The sequence below is a fragment of the Cheilinus undulatus genome, linkage group 17 (genome assembly GCF_018320785.1).
Source record: "Cheilinus undulatus linkage group 17, ASM1832078v1, whole genome shotgun sequence".
NCBI lineage: Eukaryota > Metazoa > Chordata > Actinopteri > Labriformes > Labridae > Cheilinus > Cheilinus undulatus.
The window spans coordinates 38,344,663-38,357,476 of NC_054881.1; the positions used below are offsets into that span (position 1 = coordinate 38,344,663).

The window sequence follows — 12,814 nt, forward strand, 5'->3', positions numbered from 1 at the left end:
TACATTTGTCTTCTTTTGACTCTGAATCACGTCTTTGATTTGCTACTTTAGTGCCATGGGGCTTCACATCCCAGGCTGGAGTGAAATAAATGTGTAAGATAAATAAGAGGGAATCACACTGTCACTTATTATCCTCGTCTCCTCTCTGGTTTGTGTCAGACTACTTTGTGCTAATTTAGAGGAATTATTTTGTCTTTGCCCAAGCAGGTTTAATCGCTCGATCCAGTTTGATCCATGTGGTAAACTTCCTTTGCCCTTGCACAGATGGAAGAGGTCATCTTTGGCATGGTTTGATTGCTCATGCTCTACCTCAGCTGGTGCAACACCTACAAAGATAGTCGATCACAACATCTGCTCTAGATCACAAGTTATGTTCAAACTGGGCTACATTTCAGCTCATTGAAAGCTGGTGCAAGCCAGTGAAATATGCAGGAGTACCAATCCAATTCCAAAAAAGTTGGGGTGTTGTGTATCATGTCAAAAACTTAATGAATTGATTTCTAAAGCATATAAACATTTATTTTCTTCACAATAGAACATAAACAACATATCAGATGTGTAAACTGAGGTATTTTACAACAGCACGAAAACTATTACCTTGTTCTGAATTTGATGGCAGCAATACACCTCAGAAAAGTTGGGACAGGGCAACAAAAAGTAAGTTGTACTAATAAAAAAAGGTTAATTGGTGACAGGTCCAAAAATCATTGTCCGTCAACACAGTTTGGCATGTCATCCACAAATGCAAGCTAAAGCTGGTTCATAGAAAGAAGAAGCCATATGTGAACAGGATCCAGAAACACCACCATCTTCTTTGTGCCAAAGCTCAATTAAAATGAATTGAGGCAACATGGAAAACTGTTCTGTGGTCAGATTAATCAAATTTGTAATTATTGGAAACCACACACACTTTGTCCTTTGGACTAAAGAGGTGAGGGACCACCCAGCTTGTTATCCTGGCTTAGTTCTAAAGCCTGCATCTCTGATGGTATGGGGTTGCATTAGTGCCTATGGCGTGGGCTGCTCATGCACCTGAAAAGGAATTATCAATGCTGAAAAGTAGAGAGAGGTTTTAGAGCAATATTTGCTCCTTGACTATTTTAGCGAGACAATGCTAAACCAGATACTTTATCCATCACAACAGCATGGCTTCACAATTAAAGAGTCTGGGGGCTGAACTGGCCTACCTGCAGTCCAGACCTTTCCCCAGCAGAAAACATTTGTGAAATAAAAATCCAGCAAAGAAGACTGTTGAGCAGCTAGAGTCCTACATCAGAGAAGAATGGGACAACATTCCTCTCCCCAACTCCCGCACTCCCCCGATGTTTGTGTTTAAAGAAGAGGGGATGCTACACAATGGTAAACATGGCCCTGTCCCTACTTTTTTGAGATGTGTTGCTGCCACCAAATCCAAAATGTGCTCATGTTATTCTGATATGTTGTTTATGTTCTATTGTGAATAAAATACAGTATAGGTTCATGACATTTTACACAGTTCCCTAACTTTTTTGGAATTTGGGTTACATGATAAATCAGAATCCAACAAAGCCTTGTAATGATAACTGACTGAGGTACCTTGACATTTACAGATTTACTGATCACACCTCTGCGTCAAAAGGAAGTACCTATCTCATTTTAAGAAGCGCCAAGACTTCACCCTCACAAAAACTAAAAAGCAGCCCAGGGTCGGATTTTCTTTGGAAGAGAATAAAAAGATGCTGTTAAAGAAAGAGGACCGGCGAGAAAGAAAGATGATGAAATCCAACTTACAGAGAAAAGAAAGCAGGGTTGTATTGTGGTCCCTGTGCTGCAGCTGTAAGCTGTGATGGATTGTGGTTTTCATTGAGAGAGACCGCTGAATGGAGAGAGAGAGAGAAGGAGCTAAAGTGATTCTCTTTCTTGTGCCTTTTCTTCCCCTCTCCCATCTCTTCCTCCTCTCCTCTTCCTCACCAGTCCTGCCCTTCCTCTTTTCCTTCTTCCCTTTCAATCTTCTTCCTCTCTCTTTTCCTTGCTGTCTTTTCATTCTCCTCCTCCTCTTCCTCTCTTTGACTCACTTCCCTTCCTCCTCTCCATCCAGACTTCATGCTTCTTCTGTGTTTCCTATTTTCTCTCTCTCTCTGCTTCAAGGTCGAGTTAATGAATGACAGAGCGTGTCATCAATTCCCCTTTCTCCCTTTACACCTGTCATAGTCTCTCCCTCACACAAAAACAGCCGTGCACGTGCACACACACACAGTGTGTATTGATTTGTACAGCAGCAGCAGCTTTGTGTTGTCCATCCAGTGAACCCGCTGTGGCTTTCATTCTGCAGGCTCTTATTTTGTAGTTTTGTGTTTTTGTATCACATTTCAAATTCCAAAGCAAGATGAAGCATAGACCAGAGCAAAGATTCACAACTCAATAAGATCACTGTAGAGCGTTGCAGCCGTGTGAACTGAGCTGTTGCAGCTCAAATCAAGCTGGCTGACCGTGCTAGCTGTGGTCCATTTAGTTAAGTCACCAACAACTGGTTTAAAAATGTAAGCCACAACATGAGTCAACAGCCAGCCTGGAGACATCTAATATTCACAGCCTCAAGCACATAGCATAAATTAGTGTAAGCCTCATGAGTATTCCATTGAAGCACCTATCGACGGCTCCAGAGCCTTTGCTTTTATTTTCATTGCAGCAATAGTGAGTAACTCACTACCACTGTCCTCATTCATGTCTATGCTAGAAGTTATAAACAGTGAAAAGACTGGCATGAAAGGTGGAAGTGGAAACATCACTTCAGGATAAACTGGGTGATCTAAACGCCACCAGCTGCCGCCATTCCTCACATTTTACTTCCACGTTGACCTTTTCTCCTGTGTGTGTGTTTCAGAGTCTCCCATTGGTCAGATGCGTCCTCCTCATGGCAGCGCCACGCCTCAGAAGAACAGCAACCTGCTGGTCATCATCGTGGTTTCGGTGGGGGCCGTCACGGTTGTTGTCGTCGTCATCGTGGCGCTCATCTGCACACGGCGCTCCTCGGCCCAGCAGAGGAAGTAAGACGTGTTATTTATTGGCGTGATGATGGCGGTGAACAGATGCCAGGGTAACATGGCAGATGGTTCTCAGTCTCTCCTGATTCTTTGGATTTTTATAGACTCTGGCTTAAATATGTTCCTGCAGACAAAGGTCTGAATATTTCTACCAAACAAAGAGGAGCCAGACTTACCCTGCTTAAATTCTCATCTCTGGATCCACTGTCATCTTTACTTTTTATCAGTTTTATTCTGCTTATGTGTATAAATTTGAAATTATATGGTTTTAAATCAGGGGTGTCAAACTCAAGGCACGGGGGCCAAATCTGGCCTGTGGTGCAGTTATTCCCAGCCCACCAGATCATATGATGTTTTTATTATAACTGGCCCAACAGTATGAGGTCTGCAGATTTCCTCCAGTATAAAAATGTAAACTTAACCTTGATAATTTATAATATCCTTTATGAGTCATAAAAATTAGAAAAAGAAAACAGTAAAAATAATTTGATAAAAAGTCATTAACGTAGGAGAAATGTGTTTTCTCTATAGTTTATTAAAAGTAATGGTTTTGACTGTTTATTTCATATTTTAACCTTTAAGTTTCATAGCTTTTATTTTATTTTTACCTTTTAGATTTATAATTTTACCATATTTTGACCTTTTAAAGTCATAATTTTGACTTTTATTTCATATTTTGATCTTTTTTTAACTCCTAACTTTGACTCTTATCTCGTTCTTTTACCTCTAAAACTCATGGTTTTTAATGTTTCAAATATTGATTTTAAAACTCATGAATTGGAAATTTAATCTCATATTTTGACATTTTAAACTGACATTTTGTATGTTTGTCCCATATTTTGATTGTTAAATATTATGATTTTGAATTTTATCTCAGTTTTGCTGACCATTTCAACTTCTAACTTTGACTTCTCTCATTTTTTACCTTAACAACTCGTGATTTTGACTTTTATCTCATTTTTGACTGTTAAAAATCATGGTTTCAGTATTCTATCTCATATTTTGCCTTCTAAAAACATTATTTTGACTTTAAATGGCATGTTTTAACCTTTGAAACTATTAAGTTTGAATTTTTATCTCAGATGTTGAGTTTTAACTTATCATGTTAACCTTTTAATCTCAAAATTCAGAATCCTGCCCCTGCTGTGATTGAGTTTGACACCCCTGATTTAAATGAATGTACAACAGATAATGCCATGCTCAGATCTGGACTTTATGCAAGAAATTCTACATGTTTACCAGTGCTCCTTACTGCTCGCTGACTTCCTGTTCTCTCTCTCGTTGCTGCAGGAAGAGGGCGAGTCACAGTGCCAGTAAGAGGAAAGGCAGCCAGAAGGACCTGCGACCCCCAGACCTGTGGATCCATCACGAGGAGATGGAAATGAAGAACATGGAGAAAGCTCCAAGCGTTGCCCCGTCAGGACACGACTCGCCCATCCAGTCATGTCAGGATCTCCCCCAGGTCGCACACAGCCAATCAGAGAGTCAGATGGGCAGCAAGAGCAGCCACTCAGGTAGAGGAAAGATGCTGAATCGTGCATTTCTCTCTCTAAAAAAGTCCTACTTTGTTTGGTTCATATTAAGATGAAATGCTGTTTTTAAGTTTGTCTTTTTGCAGGCTTAACTTTGTGCCACATAACTTTTGGAAGAAGGAAGTTTTTATTGCTTCTTTTATTAACTTTGATCTGTTTTTGCAAGCTTTTCTTTGTATTCAGACTTCATGAATAAGCTCAACTCTTTGTTGCCTGGCAACATCAACATGCTGAGATTTTAATTCCATTCCTGGTGCGAGTGTTTGTCACCTGCAGCCTGCATGGTTTCTCTTTTCTTCATACCTACTTGATTTTAAAGTGTCGACATTGTAAGGCTTGATTAACTACGTCACATCGCCTCATGAAACCTGATTCCCCTTAAAGTAAAATCAAATCTTTTAAGATTAATGAGGAGTAATTAAATTAAGTGTAAAACTGTTCTCTTTTATGATTTCCCTTTAATTGCTGAATGATGTCAGTTAAAAATTTTAATGTTCTGACTTTACAGGAGCAGATGGTGACGAGGCATCCAGCAGTATCTCCACTCTGGACCGCTCCATAGCTACCAGACGGGGGACACGAGGAAAAATGATGATCCCCATGGACTCACAGCCCAGCAACACACGTAAGTGAACAACTCAGTGTCTTTGTGCTTGCATTTGCTGTCTCCAAGGTGCAGAATTTTTCGACACAGAAGGGTTTGCAGAAGCAATACACAAAAATCCTGAATCTAAATTCATAACGCTTAAACACACTCAGAATGGTCTGGAAGTTGAGCATGCATCCCTGACACTAAAGCAATCTATTATTGAAGATAATGTTCGTACGGTTGCATTCTGCAAGAACAAGAAAAAACATGACGCAATCTGTGCAAGAATTTAAGACAGTGGTACCCAGCTATATTCAAACACCATGCAGACTGGCACGTACTGTTTGGTTCATTAATTACCTCTGCAGGCTCTCCATTGTCCGGTTCTAATGTTGCAGACATGCCTTTGTAGCTCTTACAGAATGTTTTCTAGCAAGCCTGGAACTTTGGTGACTTTCTGGGGCCTTTAATCCACTGAGCCCTATACTATTTTTAACCATTGTGTCTCATCTGGACTTTTTGTCTTTAAAACACGTGCAAAACATCAACCCTGAGGTGCACAATGAAGCTCTTGAATTCCCTTTCTTCAGGAAAACCTGAGCTTTAAGAATACATGTGCTGCAGTAATGTCACTTGAATTTTTAAAAAAGTTCTGGTAAAAAAATATATATTTTAATTGTATTAAACACAGTTAACATTAATCACTGAAGTTTTTTGAGGACTCTTTTGGACCAGAGAATTGAAAAATAATCACTCTGGAACATAAAGGTCTTCCAGATATTCACATTTTTTACAAAAGTCCTGGTCCTTTTGGAATTTTGAGTTATTTTTATGACACGGACACATCACAGCCTCTCTGTGTTTATTTCTCTCTCTTGTGAGTCATTCAGGCTCTCTTCTTCAGTTTCAGTCTGTGCACATGCACTTTTCAGCAAAGCATGATGTGACGATGGAACAGCCTGCCATTGGATGTCACAGCCCCTTTGTATTGCATTCTGAGATACAAACAGACAATATGGTGGTGGGCTAACAGGCTAACTACAGAAATGATTGAAAAATGGATTATAAATGGATAGAAAGACGTCCACTATCTGAGTTACCGGGTTTGATTTTTAAAGAGGCCAGAAAGTCAGCCAAGTTCCAATCTTGCTGGAAAACATTCGTAAGAGCTATAAAGGCATGTATAGTGTCATTGGAGCGGCACAATGGAGGGCTTTCCGAGGAAAAGACAAGGATGTAGTTACAATTTATGGTTTAAAAGTTTTTAACTTTGAATAACATGATCTTTTTTTTTGGTTGTATGTGGAACTTCTGGTCCACTGGGAGTAGTAACTCTGACACTGAACGTCTTTTTATCCATTTATGTTACAGTTTCCTTTCATCCCTGCAGCTATCTGCTAACGCCCGTTTCAGACTGGGAGCGTGGCGCGCACGTCTCGACTGCGACGTGTGGATTTTCAGTTTGATTGCATGTTAACAAGTCAGGGCTTTCATACTGCCTGCATGTGTGCCTCGTCTCAGGCGGCTGATACGCCTGGCTCAGGCGTGGAGAGTTGAGAGATTCGAAGTCTCGCCTATTTTTCCGTGCACCCCGTGTGGCTGTGAACCATATTAGACAGGAAAATGATAAATGGAGAGCCATATTTACACCGTTGTGGCAAATATGCAAATATGAATATGTTTACAATGTGTTTCTTGATAACCCTGAGACAGGCCACAAGCTTAAATGTGCCTTTTTTATTAAGTTGTTCACTAAAGATCTACTATTAGTGAAACTTTAAGTCTCAAAACTGGTTGAACATGTCACAGGAAAGATAAACACCGTATGAATGCTTTTCTGGTTTGTGCTTTTCAAAGTAAAGCTTGGTTTAGCATTTCTATAGAGAAACTCCGTTCATTTGTACAGAATGCTTTTATGTTGAATAGTTCCCGTCAAACTTCCACTGTACACTGAATCAAGCCGCTTTTCGGGGGGTTCATTGAGGTAAAACTTGTGAAGAAGGACAGGGCTTTGAGAGCAGGGAGATGCAGCTGACACGCTGAAAACTTGCGTCCTGTGTGAAAGCCGCAACGGCAAGAGCCGGAGCAGACACGTGCGGCACATGCAAGCAGCAAAATGCGCTCCCAGTCTGACACAGGCATAATACTGAGCACAATATTGTCTGTTTTTTATCACAGAATGCATTGTGACTAGGGTGTGACATCCAATGGCACGCTGTTCTGTTGTCACGTCATGCTAAACCAGGTGGTACGAGGTGCTATCAGTGCTGTCAATCAGACGTTGTTTAAACTGTCTTAAAGAGAGTTAAAGCAGCATAGCAGTAGCCATGTAAGGGCATTGCAGTGTCTACCAGTGGTAAACAGCTGATTTTGAGCCTGGAGTTATAAAAAATATTCAAAATTAGCTTAACGGACTAGTTAATCTGGTGCCAACTAAAGGGAGCCCAGAGGCTGATTTTTAAGCTGGCTAATCATGCACATCCCACATGATAATGGTAGACCAGTAATCATGGGATGCTCAAAGTGATTACATTTATGTTGAAAAGATATTAATATTTTTTAGTGTTTGTGAATGCATTCCAAATGTTCCAAAGACTCTGCACTTAAACTATAAATGTTGAGCTCATGGCGGTACTAGAGTTAAAACTAGGGGAGCTGCCAAAGTGAATGGTTTTCACTGAATCTTCAAGGGCTGTACCAAATTCCATTGCAATAATCCCAGTAGTTGTTGGGTAATGGTATGTCCTAAAGAGGTGGATCAAGCCATTGACGTCTGCAGAGATGTGCAGATTTGGTGTTTGACTCTTTGCCTCTTTAATAAAACAGCATTCGCAGGAAATACTTTGCATGGGAAAGTACATTTTGATGTCCTTGGTGAGGTATACTGTTCCTCGTCAAAGGCACATTTTAGAGTGCAGGACCAGACCAGATACCAACTGAACATAATCTACATGATGTTTTACATTCTGGGCCATGTTTCCTGTTGGCACATGGGACGTCAGATGACACGTCTGCAGCGGCGGGGTGTCTTAGGGTGACGACGACTCATCTCCGTTTCCTCTCTGTCTCTTCTTTGGATGGCTGAGATGCAAAAAGTGTTTTATGCAGAGTCAGAAGTGAAGTTGAAGGAAGAGAGAGCCAACATACACACACACACGCTGGCATTCTCCCACAGATAATTAGGCTGTATGTTCTGTCAGACTCTGAGGACAGCGGGGGATGGGAGAAGATCTGAGGACCATCGGGAGAGACAGAGAGAGACTGTGTGTTAAAAATATGAGACATGCAGAGGAGAGATGCTCTGAACCCCAGTCAAAAAGGAATTTCAGTATCTCCAATTTAAATATCAATTTTTCGGATGGCAAAGGGTTTATGAAAGTGTGAAGTCCAGATGAAAGAAGATGTAGAGCTTGACTCAACACTCATAGGAATTGACGTCTTCATGAGCCTTGCAATAGAAGCAGGATGCAAAAATATGTAAGTGTCTATTCCAGTGTTACTCAACCCTGCTCAACCAAAGAGCCAAACTGTTGAAAAATACATTTGTAAGAGCCACAATCAAAGTGTTGAAAAGTGGCAATTAAAATAGATTAAATGTGGCAAAAATGGTCAAAAAGCAACAAACACTGGGAGAAAAGTGGCAAAAATGGGTGGGGAGTGACCAAATAATGAGTTCAAAGTGGAAAAATGTTACAAAAAAGGAGTGAAAAGTGACCATAAAGGGCAAAAATCAGACAAAAGGTGGGAAAAATGGGCAAAAAGTGTAATTAAATTGCAAAAGGCAGCTGAAATGGACAAGAAGTGTCAAAAAGGGGCAAGAAATTGCAAAAAACAGGATAAAAGTGGCAAAAATGGGTGGGAAGTGACTAAATAGTTAGTTAAAAGTGGCAAAAATATTGCAAAAATGAGTGAAACGTGACCAAAATGGGCAAAGATCAGAAGAAAATGTGGAAAAAATGGGCAAAAAGTGGCATTTAATCGCAAAAGACAGCTTAAACGAGCGAGAAGTGTCAAAAAAGGGCAAAAAATTGCAAAAAGCAGGAAAAAGGTGTCAAAAAGCATGGCAAAAACAGGCTTAAAGTGGCAAATGCTGAGAGAAAAATGGCAAAACAGGGCATAAAGTGGCAAAATGTATGAAAATTGGCAAAAAATTAGTCATAGGAGGCAAAAATGGTCCAAAAGTAGCAAAAAACATGGAGAAAAATGAGTGAAACGTGAACAAAATGGGCAAAAATCAGAATAAAGGTGGGAAAAATGGGCAAAAAGCATCAAAGAGTGGCAAAATGGGAAATTAGTGGCATTTAATTGCAAAAGGCAGCTTAAATGGGTGAAAAGTGGCAAAAAAAAAAGGTGAAGAAAATGTTCAAAAAATAGCAAACAGCTTGATGAAACTGTCTAAAAACTAAAAGCAGTCAAAATGGAATTAAAGTAGCAAAAAATTGCAATTAAGGGCAATGGAAATATGCAGACAAAAATAGAGGTTGACAGTTACTACTGTATAAGTGTGGGAAACAAACTGATTAGTGCTACTTGCAATGAATAATTTCTGAGGTCAAATTTTCCTTTTTAGGTTTTCTGGGGGACGGATATTTCAAATTAAGACACAAAAGAGCCACAAATCTTCACAAAAGAGCCACATGTGGCATATCACTGGTCTATTCAGTTAAAACATATTTAAATATTCAAAAATAACTCGACAGATCAGAATAACTTGAGTGTTTTGCAGTCCCACCAAACTGTGATGCTGCAGAAGTCCAGCCGTTTTCAAAGATCTTTTTTCTCTTAAAGACGCCGCAGGCACTCTTCAGTCTGTTGTCTGTTCTGGCTGTAGCTTTATTCAGTCCCCTGCTGGGTATTACAGCTACAGTCACACTTTGTTGCTGGTTTGGCTGGTGAGACGAGGCCTTGTACTTACTGCTGATTCAGAACGCAGCATCTTTCATCTCATTCAGAGTTTGAAATTTGGAAAGACCAAACCATATCATGCAATCTGAAATCAGATAAAAGGTCATTATACGCAACATGATTCAATAAGAATACCATGTGAAACATTTTGAAACATGATGAAACAGCATGAGACAGGACTGAAGGATACTATTCTTAATAATAACATACACTGACAACTGTATGATGAAGTTTTGGAATAATTTCAGGATATTTTTGGGTTGATATGCCAAGAACAGAGCAGGCATGAGACAGACAGTGGGCTCTGGCAGCTGTATTTCCAGCTGTAAACAATATAGAATTGATTGACTGAGACAGCTGTGGAGGTTTGGAGTCATTTCACTCTGAGCTGAGGTTTCTCCTGCTCTCTGTCACTCCTTGTGTCTCCAGGACTCCTGTCCTCTTTTCTCTCTCTCTTCCCGTGTAGCTGTTGTTTACTGCAGGTGTCATGAACTGAAGCTGCTGCTCCGAATGGAAACAACGAGGTTAGGACGCTGCATGTTTTATTTCTGGAGGGTGTGACTCAGCGGGTGACTGATAATTTTTTCAAGCATGTGACAAGTGCTCGTGTGCGTTCATGTGTGTGGTATGTGGGTCACAGAAAAGCAGGAAAAACCCTTCAGGCCTCCTCAGCCAGCACACACTAACCCGTCCTCGCGTCGGATCTGTTTTTTCTCTTCTTCTCTCCGTTTGGCTTCCTGTCATGTTGTACTCTGAATCACTTTTATAGTATTTGATCTTTTTGTCAGAGTTCTGTCAGGAACACTCCTGCTCTCCTCCATCATTAATTCCTCTGCCAGAGCTAAGGCTTTTTTTTCTCCTTTGCTTTGGAGCTTTCTGATTTTTTAAATTTTTTATTTCAAATCAGCCTTGTAGAGCTTTTACAGTGTCTCTCATTATTTAATATCTATTTTAAGCTGCACAATTAATCTTATCACAATCACAATTATAATCACAGTGTCAGGCTTTGCAATTACATAACTGCATAAAGGCTGTAATTACTTTAGGATTCAGTAGTACTGAAATGGTTTACAAAATGCCTGCAGAAAGGCCTTTAAGTTTATTATTGTGCCACTATTTTACTGTGTAGATGTATTTTTAGAAACGAAAAGCTTTTATTTTATTTCAATATGAAGTTTTCCTGAAAGTCGTACTTTAAAAACTTTGTGTTTTTGATGCTACTTCATATCTGCATGTTTTGCCTCGAATTATCCAAGTGATTGGATTAAAAAAAAATCCTCAAGGCAGATTATCTGCCTCAAGGCTTCGCTTTAGTTACTCATGTATCCATATACGTCCACGCTGTAAGCCTGGACATCGCATCGTGTGTTGAACGGCGTGCTGTGTTTCGCATGGATGGCTATTTGTGTGGCACAATGCACTTTTTTTCTCTGTTACTATAACTTAACATGCATGATTTGAGGTGTGAAAATCACAGGGGAAGAGAAGTTGATGCATTGATGTTGACAGGCACGTGTCCTGTGTTTTTACGCAGCCACTGGCTGTGGCTTCATGGCAGATCTGGCGCTATGCCTGCACTGGTGAACCTACGCAGATCTCCGAGTATACGCGCTGCCTGCATTACTCGGTGGTGAGAGACAGCGCTTAGTTCGAGTCTGCAGACTTCAGGGAATTTCATAAACTTCTGTGATTGACGTGACAGTTTCACAGAGGACAGGCTCCACAATTCAAGTCCTGCTTTGGTGCTTTCCCTATCTCTCTCTCTCTCTCTCCTGCGTGCACACGTTATACATTTAATTTAAATTATTCAAAATAATAAAAATAATCACGGAACAGTATGAGATAAAGTTGTTGTTTAAGAGGAAAATGCAAAGCCTGAACTACACTCCAGACACGGCTGCTGGCCGGAGTGATTTCAAAAGCAGTTGAAGTGGTTTACTCAAGAAAGTAGTTCCGAGTATTTGCTTCATGTGTCATAATTATACGTTATTATTTCATAGCGTGGTGAATGTACAGGTCACAATTTGTCCACAAGAGCGTTTTGGAGTTGTTGGATTGTGTATTTGATGAGTTTGATGAGGGAAAGCTGGAATTACCATAAGACTCCATTGTGTTGGCAGAGAAGCTCCCATCTCAGACCCGCCAATCTAAAAATAGCTTGCACCGACAACTAAAGGTAACAAATCTATTACTAAGACTATAGGGGTTATGGCAATGGGCGAATTTCCCAAAATGTTGAAGTATCCCTTTAAAGTTCATCATCATACAGTCAGGATTCAACAGGACATAGAAGCAGCTTTATCCCTTTAAATGTGTTCTCCATGTCAGTGGATGGCCTTGAAGGTTAGATTTTTATGGTCGATGAACTCACAAATAAAAATGTGCAAAAATTAAAACTGAACCCTCTTTAAAAATAGACCATATTCCTATAATCTAAAGGTTCACCTTTCAGACATCATCAGACGCTGTGTGAATGATGGAGCTTTATTCTTGTTATAACGTGAAATATTACATTCATGCATAAAGTAGAGGATGTTAAAATGATTAAGTGTCCCTTTACTTTAATGACAAATTGGAAAGTAAATATAAACTACAATGAATGAAATAAGTGTTAGCACCAAACAGTTCCTGGTAAAGGAACCCTAAAACCCTAAATATGGCATAATCTAATGTAATTATTCAATTTCCTGTCCTTGTAACTTTAAGAAATGTCATCAGAACTTCATTGCACTTTGTAAAATATATTTTCTTTAGACAATTTTTAA

The 12,814-nt window shown here is 39.8% G+C and overlaps 1 protein-coding gene across 1 annotated transcript in view; it reads left to right on the forward strand.

Moving 5' to 3' along the window:
- The window catches only part of dcc (DCC netrin 1 receptor), a 326,580-nt gene that overhangs the window by 254,349 nt on the left and 59,417 nt on the right, over positions 1-12,814 (forward strand). The window contains exons 23-25 of the mRNA XM_041810331.1: positions 2,864-3,026; positions 4,314-4,537; positions 5,064-5,180. Of these exons, the coding sequence (XP_041666265.1) occupies positions 2,864-3,026; positions 4,314-4,537; positions 5,064-5,180 (504 nt within the window). The remainder of the gene's footprint in view (positions 1-2,863; positions 3,027-4,313; positions 4,538-5,063; positions 5,181-12,814) is intronic.